The 15,232-nt window shown below is 41.4% G+C and overlaps 1 protein-coding gene across 6 annotated transcripts in view; it reads right to left on the bottom strand.

Moving 5' to 3' along the window:
- LOC114030687 (metastasis suppressor protein 1) overlaps nucleotides 1–15,232 on the bottom strand; it is a 226,735-nt gene that overhangs the window by 192,165 nt on the left and 19,338 nt on the right. For all 6 annotated transcript variants that reach the window (XM_027845552.1, XM_027845550.1, XM_027845548.1 and 3 more), the window contains exon 3: nucleotides 2,432–2,493. In XM_027845552.1, the coding sequence (XP_027701353.1) occupies nucleotides 2,432–2,493 (62 nt within the window). The remainder of the gene's footprint in view (nucleotides 1–2,431; nucleotides 2,494–15,232) is intronic.

The following is a 15,232-nucleotide window of genomic DNA, read 5'->3' on the forward strand; positions in this document are numbered from 1 at the left end:
GTTTGCAAACTTTTTTTTTTCTGCCTATGACATAGTATTGTATTGTTCAATTTGGAGCAGCCTTTGGAAGAGTTGGGAGACTTGTATTTGTGTATGCAAGGCTGAGTCTACTACAATTCAAGACACGCTTCGCAGAACTCACTGCAGAGCCTTTGCTAACCACTGATCTACATGGGCAACCAAAATTTCAAACTTAGGGGACTACAAGGACATTAACGGCATTTAAATTACTAAGCAACCTGACCCCTTCCCATCTTTCCAGTCTTCTTACAGATTCCTCCTCCCTCCACACCCTACATTGCAGTCATACTAGCCTACAAATATCGGTGCTCCATCTCTGGTCTCCCTGCCTTTTCAATGGCTAACCTCCATGACTGGAGTGTTCCATTTCCCTATCTCTGCCTCAGAGAATCCCTGGCTTCCTTTAAGACTTCTCTCAGTCCCCCTAGTTGCTAGAGCCTCTGCCTCTAAAACTATTCTCCATCTACCCTGTATTTGTCTTGAATATTCCTATTTATGTAGAAGTTGTCTTCCCCATTAGAATGGAAGTTCCTTGAGGGCAGGGTCTATGTTTCTGCTTTTCTTTGTATCCCCAACACTGCACCTAGCATAAGTATGCACTCAGTAAATGCTGGCTGATAATAATGTTGAAGATACTCTAACAGAAATGGAGTTAAAGGAAGGACGTGTAGGGTTTTAGGAAAAGGCATGGCATTGTAGAAAAGAGATGATGAGTTCAGTTTCAGAATTTCCAAGCCCATGTGTCTTGAATAGGACTAAAGAGGGATTTGGCAACTAGAAAATACAACCCATATTAAGAACCCACTCATCTTCTGGTGTTCCCTGACAGTAAGGGGATTCCCAAGTGTGTAGTCTGAAGTGGTAATCTCTAAACCAAACTATAATGAATTATCTAAATATTTTCTAAATTCCATGAGCAAAGCTAATTATCCATGGTTCATGGAGCAGCGATAGAGAAAAGGATGGAGCTCAAGGCAGAGGAAAAGGACACAGAGAGGAAGGAGAAAGGAAGGAAGGAAGGAAGAAAGAAAGAAAGAGACAGAGAAAGAGAGAAAGAGAGAAAAAAGAAAGGAAGAAAGAGAGAAAGAAAGAAAAGGAGGGAGGGAAGGAAGGAAAAAAGGAAGGAGGGAGGGAGAAAGGAAGAAAGAAAGGAAGGAGGGAAAAAGGAAGGAAGGGAGGGATAAATAAATACACACATACACATATATACACACACATACACATGTTTTTTAACATTTATTTATTTAAGTTTACAGGTTTTAAGCAATAAAGAACTTTGATAATAAGTATCATGGATGACCAGCAGTTGGTAATCAGTTGTCTAGAGGCCTCACAGACTTGGGGCGGATGGCAGGCTCATTCCATTTAACTGTAAGGGAACAATGATCTCTTCATCCCCTGTCCTTCACTCACCCTGAATTGCTGAGCTAAGAGTGCTTACTGATCACTCTCTCTGGTAACCCTGCCAGCATAGAGGCTTTTCATTCATCAAAATACTTAACTAATAGGCTCACCAAGAAACCATATTTCTAAACTCAAAGTAGTCAACAAAATCACCAAATATGGTGAATGAAAATTATTGAAATAAGTATTTTAAAACAGTCATGTTTTAAGTGCTTTAATTTATTTAAATGAAAGATTTTGAAATAAGCATTTCTATTTTACATCAAATGGGATAATAAAGGTTAAGTGTGCATATATTTATATAAATATTTTACATTAAGGCACTAGAAAGCTTGCCATAAAGTAATAATAATAGCAGTTACATTTATATAGCACTTTCCAGCTGGCAAAGTGCTTTACAATACGGGGTCTCATTTGAGCCTCAGGACAAATCTGTGAATTAGATGCTCTTATCCCCATTTACAGATAAGGCAAATGAGGCTCAGAGAATTTAACTGATTTGCTGATAAGTGTCTGAAGTGGGATTCTAAGCTAGGTCCTTCCTATCTTCAAGTACAAACTACTATCCACTTACCCTTTAATTCTCCCTTGTATCTATAATAGTTCTTTATACTTTTCACAATTACATTACATAATTTCATATGAACTTTCATATAAACTTCATAATAACTCTATAAAGTCAACACAGCAAGAATTCAATGTATGATGGAGAAACTAAGTGACTTTATGTAAGTTTAATGGGTAAGCCAATGATTAAAACACCAGTCTCTTGATTCTTGGGGTCCAGTGCCTGTTCACTAAACCAGACTCTTAGGTTAATATGACATTTTAATATACTAAACCTTAATATGGTGTTAATTTAAGAAAAAGTTCCATTAGGTTCTATATACTTGTACACATAACATTCAAATTACTTTTCTAATGATGCCCTAAATGTGTCCAATCAATGCAATAAAAATAACAGTTCTGGGACAGCCTGGAAGAAAAATAACATATGTCCACTTACCGAAGCTGGGATTGTAGCTTTCCTGCTTTGTTTATAAAATCTTCCCAAACTGGATAGCTCCCCTAAAACAAAACAAAGTCATCACTCATTAATTTTTTGTTAGACATAGGATTCAGAAAACATGTAATCTCTAGCTTCTGGGGAAGGAAAAAAAGCATATTGTAATCTTACTATTCAATATCTCAACGCGACAGAATGTTATCTAAGATGGTAAACCCCACCGTGACAGTCAGGCTCCCTTTTTTTTTAATTTTATTTATAAAATGAGTGGCTTGAATGAGATGAGCACTAATGTCTCTTCCAGTCCTTGGTCTTGAGACCCTACAATTGCAGATGGGCATTACAACGCACACACGCACACGCACACACACACATATTCTGGACTGAACACAGTGTCTCAGACATAGATCTGCAGAGGTTTTTTTGGTTTGTTTTTCTCGTTTCAGACCACTTCAGATCTACAACTGCTGATTTTCTGCAACTTAACATCTTACAGAGCTTCCTGGGGACCCAAGAGGCTAAATGACTTTGTCAGAGTCACACAGCCCACATATGTCAGAGGCCAGCTTCTATCTACTAAATCATATAGCCTCTCTTACAATAATTAATACTTAACAAACACATGTTTAACTGAAAGGCTGGGCAGCTAGGTGGTGCAGTGCATAGAGTGCCAGGCCTGGAGTCAAGAAGACCTGAGTTCAAATGCAGCTTCAGACACTTACTAGTTGTGCGACTCTGGGCAAGTCACTTCACCCTGTTTGCCTCTGTTTCCTCATCTATAAAATGAGCTAGAGAAGGACATGGCAAACCATTCCAGTATCTTTGCCAAGAATACCCCAAATGGGATCATGGAAAGTCAGATATGACTGAAATCACTGAACAACAACATAAACTGAAAGTCTGGAATGTTTTGGGTGCTCAAAAGTTAAATGGATTAGAGTGACTTATTTAATATAGATTTAAATGTGAAGGCTTACAAGTTTCACCCCCCACCCATCTCACCATGACACAAACTGGAATCATAAATCGAGGCTAGAAGGGAACTCTGAGCCATCATAGTCCAACCTCATTTTACAGAGAGGAAAATGAGGCCGATAGGAAAGTTAAATAACTCTTCCAAAAATCAGACAGACAGAAGCCTCAGAAGCAGAATTCGAACCCGGGTCATCTGATTTCTCTTTCCACTGTACCATCTTGCCTCCACGTCTTACAAACACTTGCAGGCTCCTCATTTTGTCCAACTTAGGGACAGAAGGAGTAAAACAGAACCTTGCCTGTTACTCATTTATAGACCACACTCTTAGAGTTTAACTTTAGGGTCAAAATTCAGAGGACAGTTTTTTTTTAAGCTAGATGCAAAAGCACAGACTTGTCTGTTTCTATCCTTAATTAAACAATTCTACAAACATTTATGAGGCACCTCTGATGTGCAGGGCACCGTTGCTTAAAATTCAGAAGCAAAAAAAAAAAAGAGACAGTCTTTACCACCCTCAAAAGTCTTAGATTCTACCGGGATGTCTTTCATTGTGGAGAATAAGAGACAAGGGATACAACGGAAGGGGGCCCCCATCTTAGTAAGGGAGATGGTCAGCACTGTTGAGAGCAAAGATTTCCTGCAGATGAGGAAAACCTCAAGGGAAAGGAAGACCAAATTCCTACGAGGAGCTGCTCAAGGAAGCATCCAGAAAGATGCAGGACACCTCACACACAGAAAACAAGAAGGACAAGCAAAGACCATCATTCACATCAGAACCTTGAATGTAACACCTACAAACTCCTGAAAGAACTAGGATAAGTCAGTCGGCAAGCATTTATTAAGCACCTACTATGTACCAGGCCTTAGGCTAAGCACTGGGGACCTTGATCTGATAAATGAGAAAAGAAGAAGGGAAGGAAGGAGGAAGTGAAGCAAAGAGAAGGAAGGAAAGAGACAGGGAGGGTAGGAGAAAGGAAGGAAGGAAAGGAGGGAGGGAAGGGAAGGAGGGAGAGGAAAAAGAAAGAAGGAAACAAGCCTTTATTAAATGCTTGCTGTGTGCTAGGCCCTGAACTAAGCACTTTACAAATATAATTTCATTTGATCCTCACAACAACCCTGAGAGGCAGCTGCTATTATTGTAGCCATTTTACAGATGATGAAACTGAGGCAAACAAAGGTTAAGTGATCTGCCTAGGGTACACTGCCAGTGTCAGAGGCTTTCAGAGCTCCCTGTTTTCTTAAAGAACACAAAGTCAAAGTTAATTAAAATTCTTCTATAAAACATTTTAAATCAGTGTGGAAAGCTACTGTAAAAGCATTAAATGATCTACCAGAGACAATTATTAGAACCCAGAAGTTCCTCCAGTCCAGCCCCACGCTGGACCCAACCAGCAAAGCAATCCTGAGAAGGGCTTCCCTGTAAACGGACTGGGGCTAAAGCAAAAACAGCAGTCAGATCAAGGTTGGGTGCACCCTGGCAGACAATTTATCTGTCATCCCTAAGGGTGATAGATGTTGATACTGAATACTCCAAAATGAAATGAATGTGCACAAAAACATCAAACTTCTTCAAGACAATTCCATCAACTGTCTCCCAGAGTATCATCAGCTTCATGAAGTGGGAGACAAAGGAGAGCCCACTCTCCAATGTTAAGAGGGGAGCGGGCACACCTTCTCCCCACTCAACACATATTACTCAGTCAGAAAAAGGCTGCCAAAAGGGAGAGATTCAGGATATCTGACAGTCGATCAAAGAATGTCATACCCACCCTCTTGGGTTTTAGCAATCTATAATTTACCGGGTTATAAAAACACAATTGCTCAAGTAAGAATATAAGAATTTCCTTTTGGGGGAGAAGGAAGAAAGGTTTCTACTCCAACCAAAAGTGGTTTACTACAAAAAAATCTGTCAAGGTAGAGGAGTGGGGGTGGAAGGCGGCAAGCAGAAGGGGAAAGATAAAAGGATGAGTGGGAGGGCAGATCATTTTTTATTTATTTTTTTCACTGTAAAGAGATTTCAGGGAAAGTCAAAAAAGGAACACGTGCCTAAGTGACGATATGGATCCTGGAAGACGTTTGTCAAGGTGAAAAAGACCAAGTTAGGAATGGAGCCGGAAGCTCATAACGTGTCTCCAACCTACCTTTCCAGCCTTATGGTACATTACGCCCCTTGGAGCATTCGGTGGTCCAGCTAAACTGACCTTTCCTGTTGGTCCTCACACATGACACACTATCTCTCATTTCCGTGCTCCTGCAGAAGCACTGCTCCCATGCCTGGAATGCACTCACTTCTCATCCATCCCGCCCCTCTTAGGGATGCCTAGATTTCTCCCATGTTGAGGTCAAGCATCACCTTCTACACGAGGCCTTTATTTGATCCCTACCCCATCCCCACCAGCTGCTAGTGCCTTCCCTATACAATTACCTTTTATCTATTTGGTCTCGATTTTGTACAAACTCCTATCTTTATATTTTTCTCCCTTGATAGAACATAAGCATGTGGGGAAGAAGCAGAGCTGTGTTTCTTTTCTTTTCTTTTTGTCTTTGTAGCCATAGTACCTACTATAGTATCTAGACCATAATGAGCTTAATAAATGTTTGTTTAAAAAAAGACAAAAGAAAAAAAGAAGTACTTACTAATTGAAGACTAAGCTTAATAAATGCTTTGCTAGCTGAAGCTCTGTAGAGGGCAGAGGCATGTCTTACCCAACTGGTTTTTTTCCCTAATACCAAGTAACTCACTGTACAGAGTAGATGCTCAATGTTTACTAAATGCAGGAGGGGGAGAGAGAGAATGAATCCACTTGCAGTAATCTGAAAAATAGTTCCCAGTATCACTGGGCCATCCAGTTAGACAATTATCAGGATACAGTCCTGCATATTTAGGAAAGGGTATGAATTAAGCAATCTACGGACATCTCTTCTTAATTTCTATAAAAGCAGTCAATAGAAAAGGTAACTTGAGGGGCAGCTAGGTGGCGCAGTGGATAGAGCACCAGCCCTGAAGTCAGGAGGACCTGAGTTCAAATCCAGCCTCAGACCAAACACTTGATACTTCCCAGCTGTGTGACCCTGGGCAAGTCACTTAACCCCAATTGCCTAAAACAAAACAAAATAAAAAAAAAAAAGAAAAGAAAAGAAAAGGTAACTTGATTTGGATAGAACATTAAATGTGGTTTTCATGTAAAACCTCAAAAAAATTCCATGCCCGTTCCCCAACTCTCTACCGGGCTACATGCCACTGACTTATGTTCTCCTTTCGGTGAACTTCCAGGGGCGCCCCCAATCTCTACACCACTTGCCAAAACAGAGGTTGAGTGAATCTTGGGGGAAACAGATTCCTGTCCTTTGGCCTCATAACTCTAGGCTTGGCAGACTTACGGGTCTCAGTGTGAGTTTTATTTTCCTTGATTTGGGTCTGTCTAGAAAGTTTTGAAACAGATTTTAATTTTCTGTTGGACTTCACAGTGCGGTCTCTGTTGAAATCTTTCATAGCCCCAGGATGCATTACAACCTCTTCCTTCAAATTTGGTTAAAGAGTGTTGTAAGGAACACCGCTTTCAAAGGGCCTCAGGGACCCAAATTCAAATCGAGGTGCTTTCTGGTAGGACTATTTGTATTCTCCACACTTAACACAGTGCATGGCACATAGTAGGTGCTTAATAATAGCTCTATCTACCACCTATCTCTTGCTGAATTGCTTAAAATTCCAGGACAAATTTAGTCTTTGGAGCAAGGGTAGGCCATTTGTCTTCAAACCCAACTGCAGGGTGGAGGAGATGCTCACCAGTAGTGTTTCTTACACAGGTCTAGCAGCCAGGGTTATGATGTCCCAGGCAGCGGCAGAATCCTCTGGGGCTTGTCAGGTCCTGCAGGTCAGTGATATTCCCACCACAGCAGGAACAGCTAACTCAGAAGCTCAGGACAATAAGAAAGTAAGAGAGCAAATGACCAGGCCTAGGAGCCAGCTCAGTTCCTCGCTCAGATTGCCAGGTTCAATCCATGGCACGGCACTGAGGTCAGGCTCTGAAACATTCCTAGGTCCACAGGAGACTGGACTCCCTATAAAAGTTCTGGAGGCTCCCGAAAGCTGCAACACAGATAAGACCAGGAGCTCTGCCCCCAGTCATTCAAAAAAACACCTGACCTCTCAAGCCAAGGGCTCTGGAAAGGACCCAAAAGACTTTAATAATAACTCATTTATATAAGCACTTAAAAGTTTACAAGAGCCCTGCGAGGTACATGGCCTGACTAGGATCAAATAAACCTAGAATAAGGGATGGAAAATACCTTGGAGGTCATCAATAGCTACCTCCCCTCCTCTGTCATTGTACAGATGAGGAAACTGAGACCCAGAGAAGTAAATAGAGTTGTCCAAGGTCACAAAGCTAGCAAGTATTCAAGATCTGAATTCAGCTCCTGACTCCAAATCCAGCTCTCTTTCAACTATTATTTTTGTTGTCATTATTCAGTCGTTTCAGTCACGTCCAATTCTCCGTGGTCCCATTTTGGGGTTTTCTTGACAAGGATACTGGAGTGGTTTCCCACTTCCTTCTCCAGTTCATTTTTCGGATGAAGAAACTGAGACAAAAAGGTTAAGTGACTTGCCCAGGGTCACATGGTTAGTAAGTGACGGAGGACAGATTTAAATTCAGGAAGATGAATCTTCCTGACTCCAGACCCAGTGCTCATCTATTCACTGAGCTACCTAATTGTCCCATCAACTATTACTACTCCCATTTTTATGAAAGAGGAAATGGGGACTCAAAAACGAACATATCTTCCACAGGTTAGCAAGTGACTGAGGAAAAGTGAGAATCCCAATCTTTCTAATACAAACCCAACATTCTTTCCATTCCTACTCCCTAGCTTTTAGCTGAGAGATTGCCCAGAATTAGGCAATCTTTCACCGCTCTAGAAATTTCCTAATCTAGGGCCTCCTAGACAAATATATCAGAATCTGCTAGTAAATAATTACCATCATCATCTCATATTGATATAACACGTTAACATTCACAAAACACTTTCCACGTGTTATCTTACTTGATCCTTACGACCACCCTGGGGAGGTAGGTGCTATCATTATTCCCATTTTACAGATTAGCAAACCAAGGATGAGAGCTGCAACGTGCCCAACGTCACAGAGAGAGAATGTGGATTCAGGAGTCCCTGACTCCAAGTACTCTAACCTCTGGGCCACCCAGCTCAATTATCTTTACCTGGGAAGTTGTGTCCCTTCCCACCACCACACCAAGATTTGCCAGAATTTCCAGGAAAAATAATAGCCACCAGTGACATTTTCCCTTTCCTTTTTCATCCTTCTTCCAGTCACCCACGTTCACAACCTAGATGTCCTCCTCACTCTTAATTTCTCCATATCTCACTCCCTACGTGCAGGCAGTGGTGAAGTCCTATGGTTTCCACCTTAACATCCCTTGTATATCCCCCCCTTTTCTCCTCTGATACAGGCCCTTATCACCGCACATCTTGATTATTCCAGTAACCTGATGGTTGGTGTCTCAAGGCTCTCCCCACTCCAATACAATTCCCCATACAGCTGTCAGATTGATCTTCCTAAAACACCAGTCCGACCATATTACCTTCTTATTCAATAAACTCCAGTGGGCTGGCCACATTATTCGAATGCCAACAGTGTATTTGCCTAAAAGACTATTTTACGGAGAACTCACACAAGGCAAGCTCTCACATGGAGGTCAGAAGGAGTGATACAAGGACACTCTCATGGTCTCTCTGAAGAACTATGGAATCAATTGTAAGACATGGGAGATGCTGGCACAGGACCGCCCAGCAGGGCGTGCCCACATCAAAGAAGGAAGGCACTGTACTCTATGATCAAAGCAGAATTGCGGTAGCTCAAAAGAAATGTGGGATGCACGAATTTAGAGATATCTCCATTCCAAATGTACATATAGACTTATTTGTGCCTGACCTGTGGTAGGGCATTCTGAGCTTGTATTGGTCTGGTCAGCCGCAGCTGGACACACTGTACCTTGACCCCGACAGAGTGATGTCATTTAGGTCTTCTTCCAGAACAAAGGACAACAACCATTACCTCCAGAATCAACTATAAAATTATCTGTTTGGCTTTCAAAGCCATTTAAAACCTGTTCCTCCCACCACCATCTTTCCAGCCCTCTCACATCTTACTCCCGGCTTCCACATAATCGGTAATATCATCACACTGGCTGCCTTGCTGTTCCCTGAACACAACACCCCACTTCTGAGCATTTTCACTGGCTGTCCGGCACGCCTGGAATGCTCTTCCTCCTCATCTCTGCTTCATACCTAGCTTGGCTTCCTTCTAATCTCACCTAAACTTCCCCTTTCCACAAGCAGACTTTCTCAGCCCTCAATCTTACTTAATGCCTTTCCCTCTGATATCACTCCAAATTTATCTTGCTTGTATCTAGTTGTTTGCATAGCGTCTCCATCATTAGGCCATGAGCTCTTGATATCAGGGACTACCTTTTGCCTTTCCCTGTATCGCTGGTGTTTAACAGGGCTTGGCACACAGTAGGTGCTTAATAAACGCTAGGTGACTTAACTACTTTTAAGGGTTCAAGGAATGACATGAAGTTTCTCCTTACAAAAGAGCTGGCGACTCTGCACAGAGACCCCACCCTAATCTACTCCCTCGATCTGTGCACTCACTGGATGCTTTCACAAGAGTGTGGGAAGGATCGCCATCAGGTCTCTAGAGGGTCTATCCCCACCCTGTCACAGACTTGCTATACAACTCTGGGGGAAAAAATTGCAATCAGCGGAGCGACTGAGTTTCCCCACCCTATCTTTTAGCACAAAAAAAACAGCTTGTGAAAGACTTCTGAAATCCTGAAATAAAAGGAATGATGTAATTCCACCTATCATTAGTAGCATTCCTGGCCTTTCATTCTCTCAGCATCACCCATTAATTAGACTTGTCCATCAATGGGATAGTGACCTTGGAAGCAACCTCCAAATAAAGGAGGATTTAGTAAACAAAATGTGCTTTAGTCTCTTCCACCTTCAAACAGTCTTCAATTTGTGACTCTTAACAACTCAGTCCTTTAAAAAAAAAAAAGATGAATAACTAACATTGGCGCAGTCGGTAGATGGCCAGCCCTGGAGACTTGAGGCCCTGAATTCAAATCTGGCCTCAGTCACTTACTAGCCACATGACCCTGGGCAAGTCACTTAACCCTGTTTGTCTCAGCTTCCTCATCTGTCAAATGAGCGGTAGAAGGAAACAGAGAAATACACTCCAGTATCTTTGCCAAGAAAACCCCAAATGGGGTCATAAAGAGTCAGACAGGATTCATGGACAAACCAACAACATTGACAAAGTGTCTGCAAAGTGCTTTCCAAATACTGGAAAGTAGGTGCTATTATTATCCCCATTTTACAGATGAGAAAACTGAGGCAGAGAGCTGTAGCATGACTTGCCCCGGGTGACACAACCAGTAAGTCTCTGAGACTTGGGTCTCTTCCCTCTGTTAATTATCTCCTATTTATCCTGTACATAGCTTGCTTTGCATGTATTTGTTTGCATGTTGTCTCCCCATTAGACTGTAAGCTCCTTGAGCGAAGGGACTTTCTTTTACCTCTTTTTGTATCCCTAGAGCTCAGCACAGTGTTTGGCACATAGACGGTGCTTAATAAATATTTACTGATTGACTGATTGAGTGAGTAAGTGGTCTTCCTGATTCCAGGGCACTTTGTAGCCTACAGTCTTGTCCTTTTCTGTAATATGAATAGTCTTCATGCTCAATCCACCATTCAACAATGAATTCACAATGTGAAACAATACACAAAAAAGAAGAGAGATGCTTTAATCATAGCTGGTTAGTAGTCTAGAAAAAGAAACTACAGCATGGATTCCATGGTATTATCCCACCTGATTTAAAGCCTGGTCAGTTTTCCCCCAAATATGCAGATGTCCCTCCTCTGGGTGATACTAGATGAAACAGATACACCAGGTTTCTAAGGTGGATCAACAGCCTCAGAATACCTCACTTCTCCCATTCCAGTCCCAAAACAGGTTCGAGGGATCCCATCCCCTTTAGTGAAAGCTTTTTTGAAGCACATGCTCCACTCTCCGAATCCAGACTCAATTTTAAATTCCTTCTCCTCAATGTCTTCCTAGGTTCTCTCTAATAGTCCTCTCTTTTGGCTTCTTATCTTCTATGTACTTGTTGTGGGCCTGGATTTTACCATTACAACTCCCCGTTACCATTAGGGCAAATTCCTTCATTAGCAAACTTATTTTCTGGGCCCACAATTCCTGGCATGAATCAAGCACAGCATTCCTGGCCTGACCTGGCATGACCTGGCATGACCCATGATTCTCTTCAGTTCCAAGGAAATGAAGTATCCTCAGGCTTACAATTCCAGGTGACAGAATCACGGATTTTGAGTTGGAAGAGAATTCAGAGGTCAGTCCAGTCTAACCCCCTCATCTAAAGATGAGGAGAAAGTGAGGTCCAGGGAAGGGCAGGTGGTCAGACAGGTCCTCTGATTCCCGACCCTACACCATGCCTCCTCCTTCCAGCCTGCATCCCTAATAGGTCAGCCATGCAACTGTCAAGCAATGTAAGTCACTCCCATGCCCACTCCAAACCACCTCACTAAAGAATATGATTTTCTTTTTAGAGGAAACTAAGAAAAAGACCAAACCCTCAGGGACTATCTCAATGAACATTTAATCATCTACATTTGTTTACGCCTTTGCATAACTCATAAGGTCTATCAACTAGGACAGGGTTTCTCAAACAGCTCCACAGACAACTTTGCAAGTAGAGTTATGAGGGGGTTGGGGGAGGGGGTAAAGAAGGGGATAGAAGACAGACACAAAGAGAAAAAAAGAGAGAGAGAAAGAAGGGAGGGGGAGACAGACTGATACAGAGACAGAGAAGAGACAGAGCGAGAAAGTCAGAGACAGAGGAAAAAATTCTTGAAAGTTTTTATTGTTTAAAAGAGTTGGCCTTTTAGTCAAGAAAATCTGGGTTTCATAATAATAATAATAATAATAATAATAGCTAGCATACTAATAATCACAGAAAGAACCCTGGACCAGGAATAAGGTCTGGGTTCTAGTCCCAGTTCTGCAACCTTGGGCAAATCACTTGACCTCTAGGCCTCAGTATTGTCGTCTGAAAGAAAAAAAAAACCCACAGTTGCACTAAATAATCTCAAAGGCCTCTTCCAACTACAATAATCCTCAACTTCAAACTCAGCTACTTAGTGTCAGAAGACACACAGTATTGGTTTTTACCACTGCAGACAAGAAACCTCATAGAAGAGAGAAAAGTATTATGATAATCCTTACAAATTTCCATCCCCAATCTCACTATCCTAATGTTTTCTTATTTTAGTATTATTTCAAGCTACCCACACTTCAACCTTACCATCTCCTTATGATACAGTGGAAAGAAAGCTGGGTATGGGATCAAAGGACCTGAGTTTGACAAAAAAGCATCATGGTATCATAGAAAGAACCTTAGACTAGGAGTCAGGAGATCTGAATTCTAATCTTAGCTCTACCACTCACTGCCTGGGTAACCTCAGGCAAATTGCTTCCCCTTTCCTGACCTCAATTTTTTTACCTAGAAAATTAAAAGATTGGACTAGATGACTTGAGGTCTCCTTCCAGCTCACCATCTATGGTCCTATTATCCTTCTTCCCCACTCCCCTTCTTCTATCCACCCCACCATGGACCACTGGCCACGGACTCTAATTGTTCCTACTTCACTGCTGGTTGCTTAACATGTATCATTAAACCTTTGCTGCTCATTCAAGGCCCCACATTTTTCTTTAATATAATAAGTCTTGAAACCCACTAGGTCTTCTTTAACCTAATTCCTATTACCAATCCATGCTCTCTGTCTGCCTGGCATCACCCAAGCCATCCATTCCCAGTATCTAACCATCTCATTCTGCAGACAAAGTTATTTTTAAATGATTTCACAACTGAGGGCTCTGAAGAAATCCCTCTGTGCATATATTTTAAAATGCTCAGATTTCATCAATCTTCCTATATCCCAAAGCTTAGGACCCCCTTTGCCTAGTTTTGCTTAATACTGGCTCATAAACTCTGAAGGAGAGGGGGAGGATGAGGGGTAGGATATCTCAAAATAACAATAAAATAGGAAAATATTGGGAAAGTAAGATTGGGGGTGGAAGTTTATGAGGGTTATCATAATACTTCTGTCTCCTATGAGGTGCCTTGTCAGTCACAGTAAAAACTAATGGCATACCTTCTGACTATTAGAAGCAGAATTAAGAATCCACAGACTGTTTAATCTTGGACGTTCTGAGTCATCTGAATGTATAACTGTATCATAACTTTGCGTGGTACCTTCTAACCAAAGAAATCCACGTCTTCTTAAGCATTAAACCATTATGAAGAAAGATGCTATCTGCATCCAGAAAAAGAACTGATAAATACAAATATGTACAGAATAATTTTACATACCTATGTATGTGTATGTGTGTGTATATGTATACACATATACACACACATACACATACATACCTATTTGTGTCTAATAGTAGCCATCTTGGGGGGGAGAAAAAAAGGAAAAAAAAAGAAATTTACATGATAACTTTATTATATATTTAAAAGGACTAGCAAGTTGTACATACTAGATTTGCAGTTTCATATGCAATCATCTTTTTTATTGTACTAGTTATGGAAATGCTTGTTTTATTCCATAAATTAAAAATAATTTAAAAAAATATTAAACCATCACAGAATTGGAAAGGATCTCGGTGACTATTTAATCCAATCCCCATCTGAACAAGAACTCCCCCATTCAACACAGTAGCTAACATTTATACACTGCTTTAAGGTTTGCAAAGCACTGTTATATACATTATCTTATTTGAGCCTCACAACCTATGAGGTAGGTGCTATAATACTATCCCCATTTTACAGAAGGAGAAACTAAGGATGACCAAGATCAAGTTACTTTGACCAGGGTCACAGCTAGTAATTGTCTGAGGCAAGATTTGAACTCAGATTTCCGACTCCAAGTCCAAGGTTATTACTCACTGTGCCATCTGGCTGCCTCATTTGGCCATCCCCTCTTTGCTTGAAGACCTACATTGGGAGAGAACTGTAGGAATCTCTCAAGGTAGCCCATTCTACTTTGGGACAACCCAGTTATTAGTGAGTTTCACCCTAAAGGAAACCTAAATTTGCCTCTTTGAAATTTCTACCTGTTGCCAGAAGGGTATGATGTGGCAGAAGGGATGGATAAGTGATAAACTGCTCCTCTGGTATCTAGACAATGTCAAGGGATCTAAATGAAGGCCTCCAGAACACTGGGTAGACCCCTGCAGCATCTACAGGGAGAATGGACAAGGGCTACCCAAGATGAAATGGGAATGGGAATCCTAGAGGGAGTACCTAAACCCTCCCTCCCAATGATACCCTACGTTCCATCAAAGTAAGCATTGTTTTTCAAGTAATTCAATTCAATAAACATTTATTAAGCACCTACTGTATGAAAGGTACCTTATACCAGGAGCTAGAGAGACAAACATTAACAAGACACTTGCGACCTCCAAAGAGTTTACAAGTGGAGGGTTACGGTGACAGGATAGGTAAACAAATGAGTATACTAGGAAATCATGTAACAGGGACAAGGAAAGCTCCAAAATATTCTAGTAAAATGTGGGGAGGGAGAGAAAGGTTTCCTCACCCTCTCACCAAGCCCTCCAGTCTTTAAACCTATGTGGAAAGGCTATGGAACTGGAGTTGCTGGGCTTGGATAGAAAAGTAAGGAATAACCTGACTGCCATCTTAAATATATATATGAAGGAA

This window comes from Vombatus ursinus, unplaced genomic scaffold, assembly GCF_900497805.2.
Source record: "Vombatus ursinus unplaced genomic scaffold, bare-nosed wombat genome assembly UNPS02014973.1, whole genome shotgun sequence".
NCBI lineage: Eukaryota > Metazoa > Chordata > Mammalia > Diprotodontia > Vombatidae > Vombatus > Vombatus ursinus.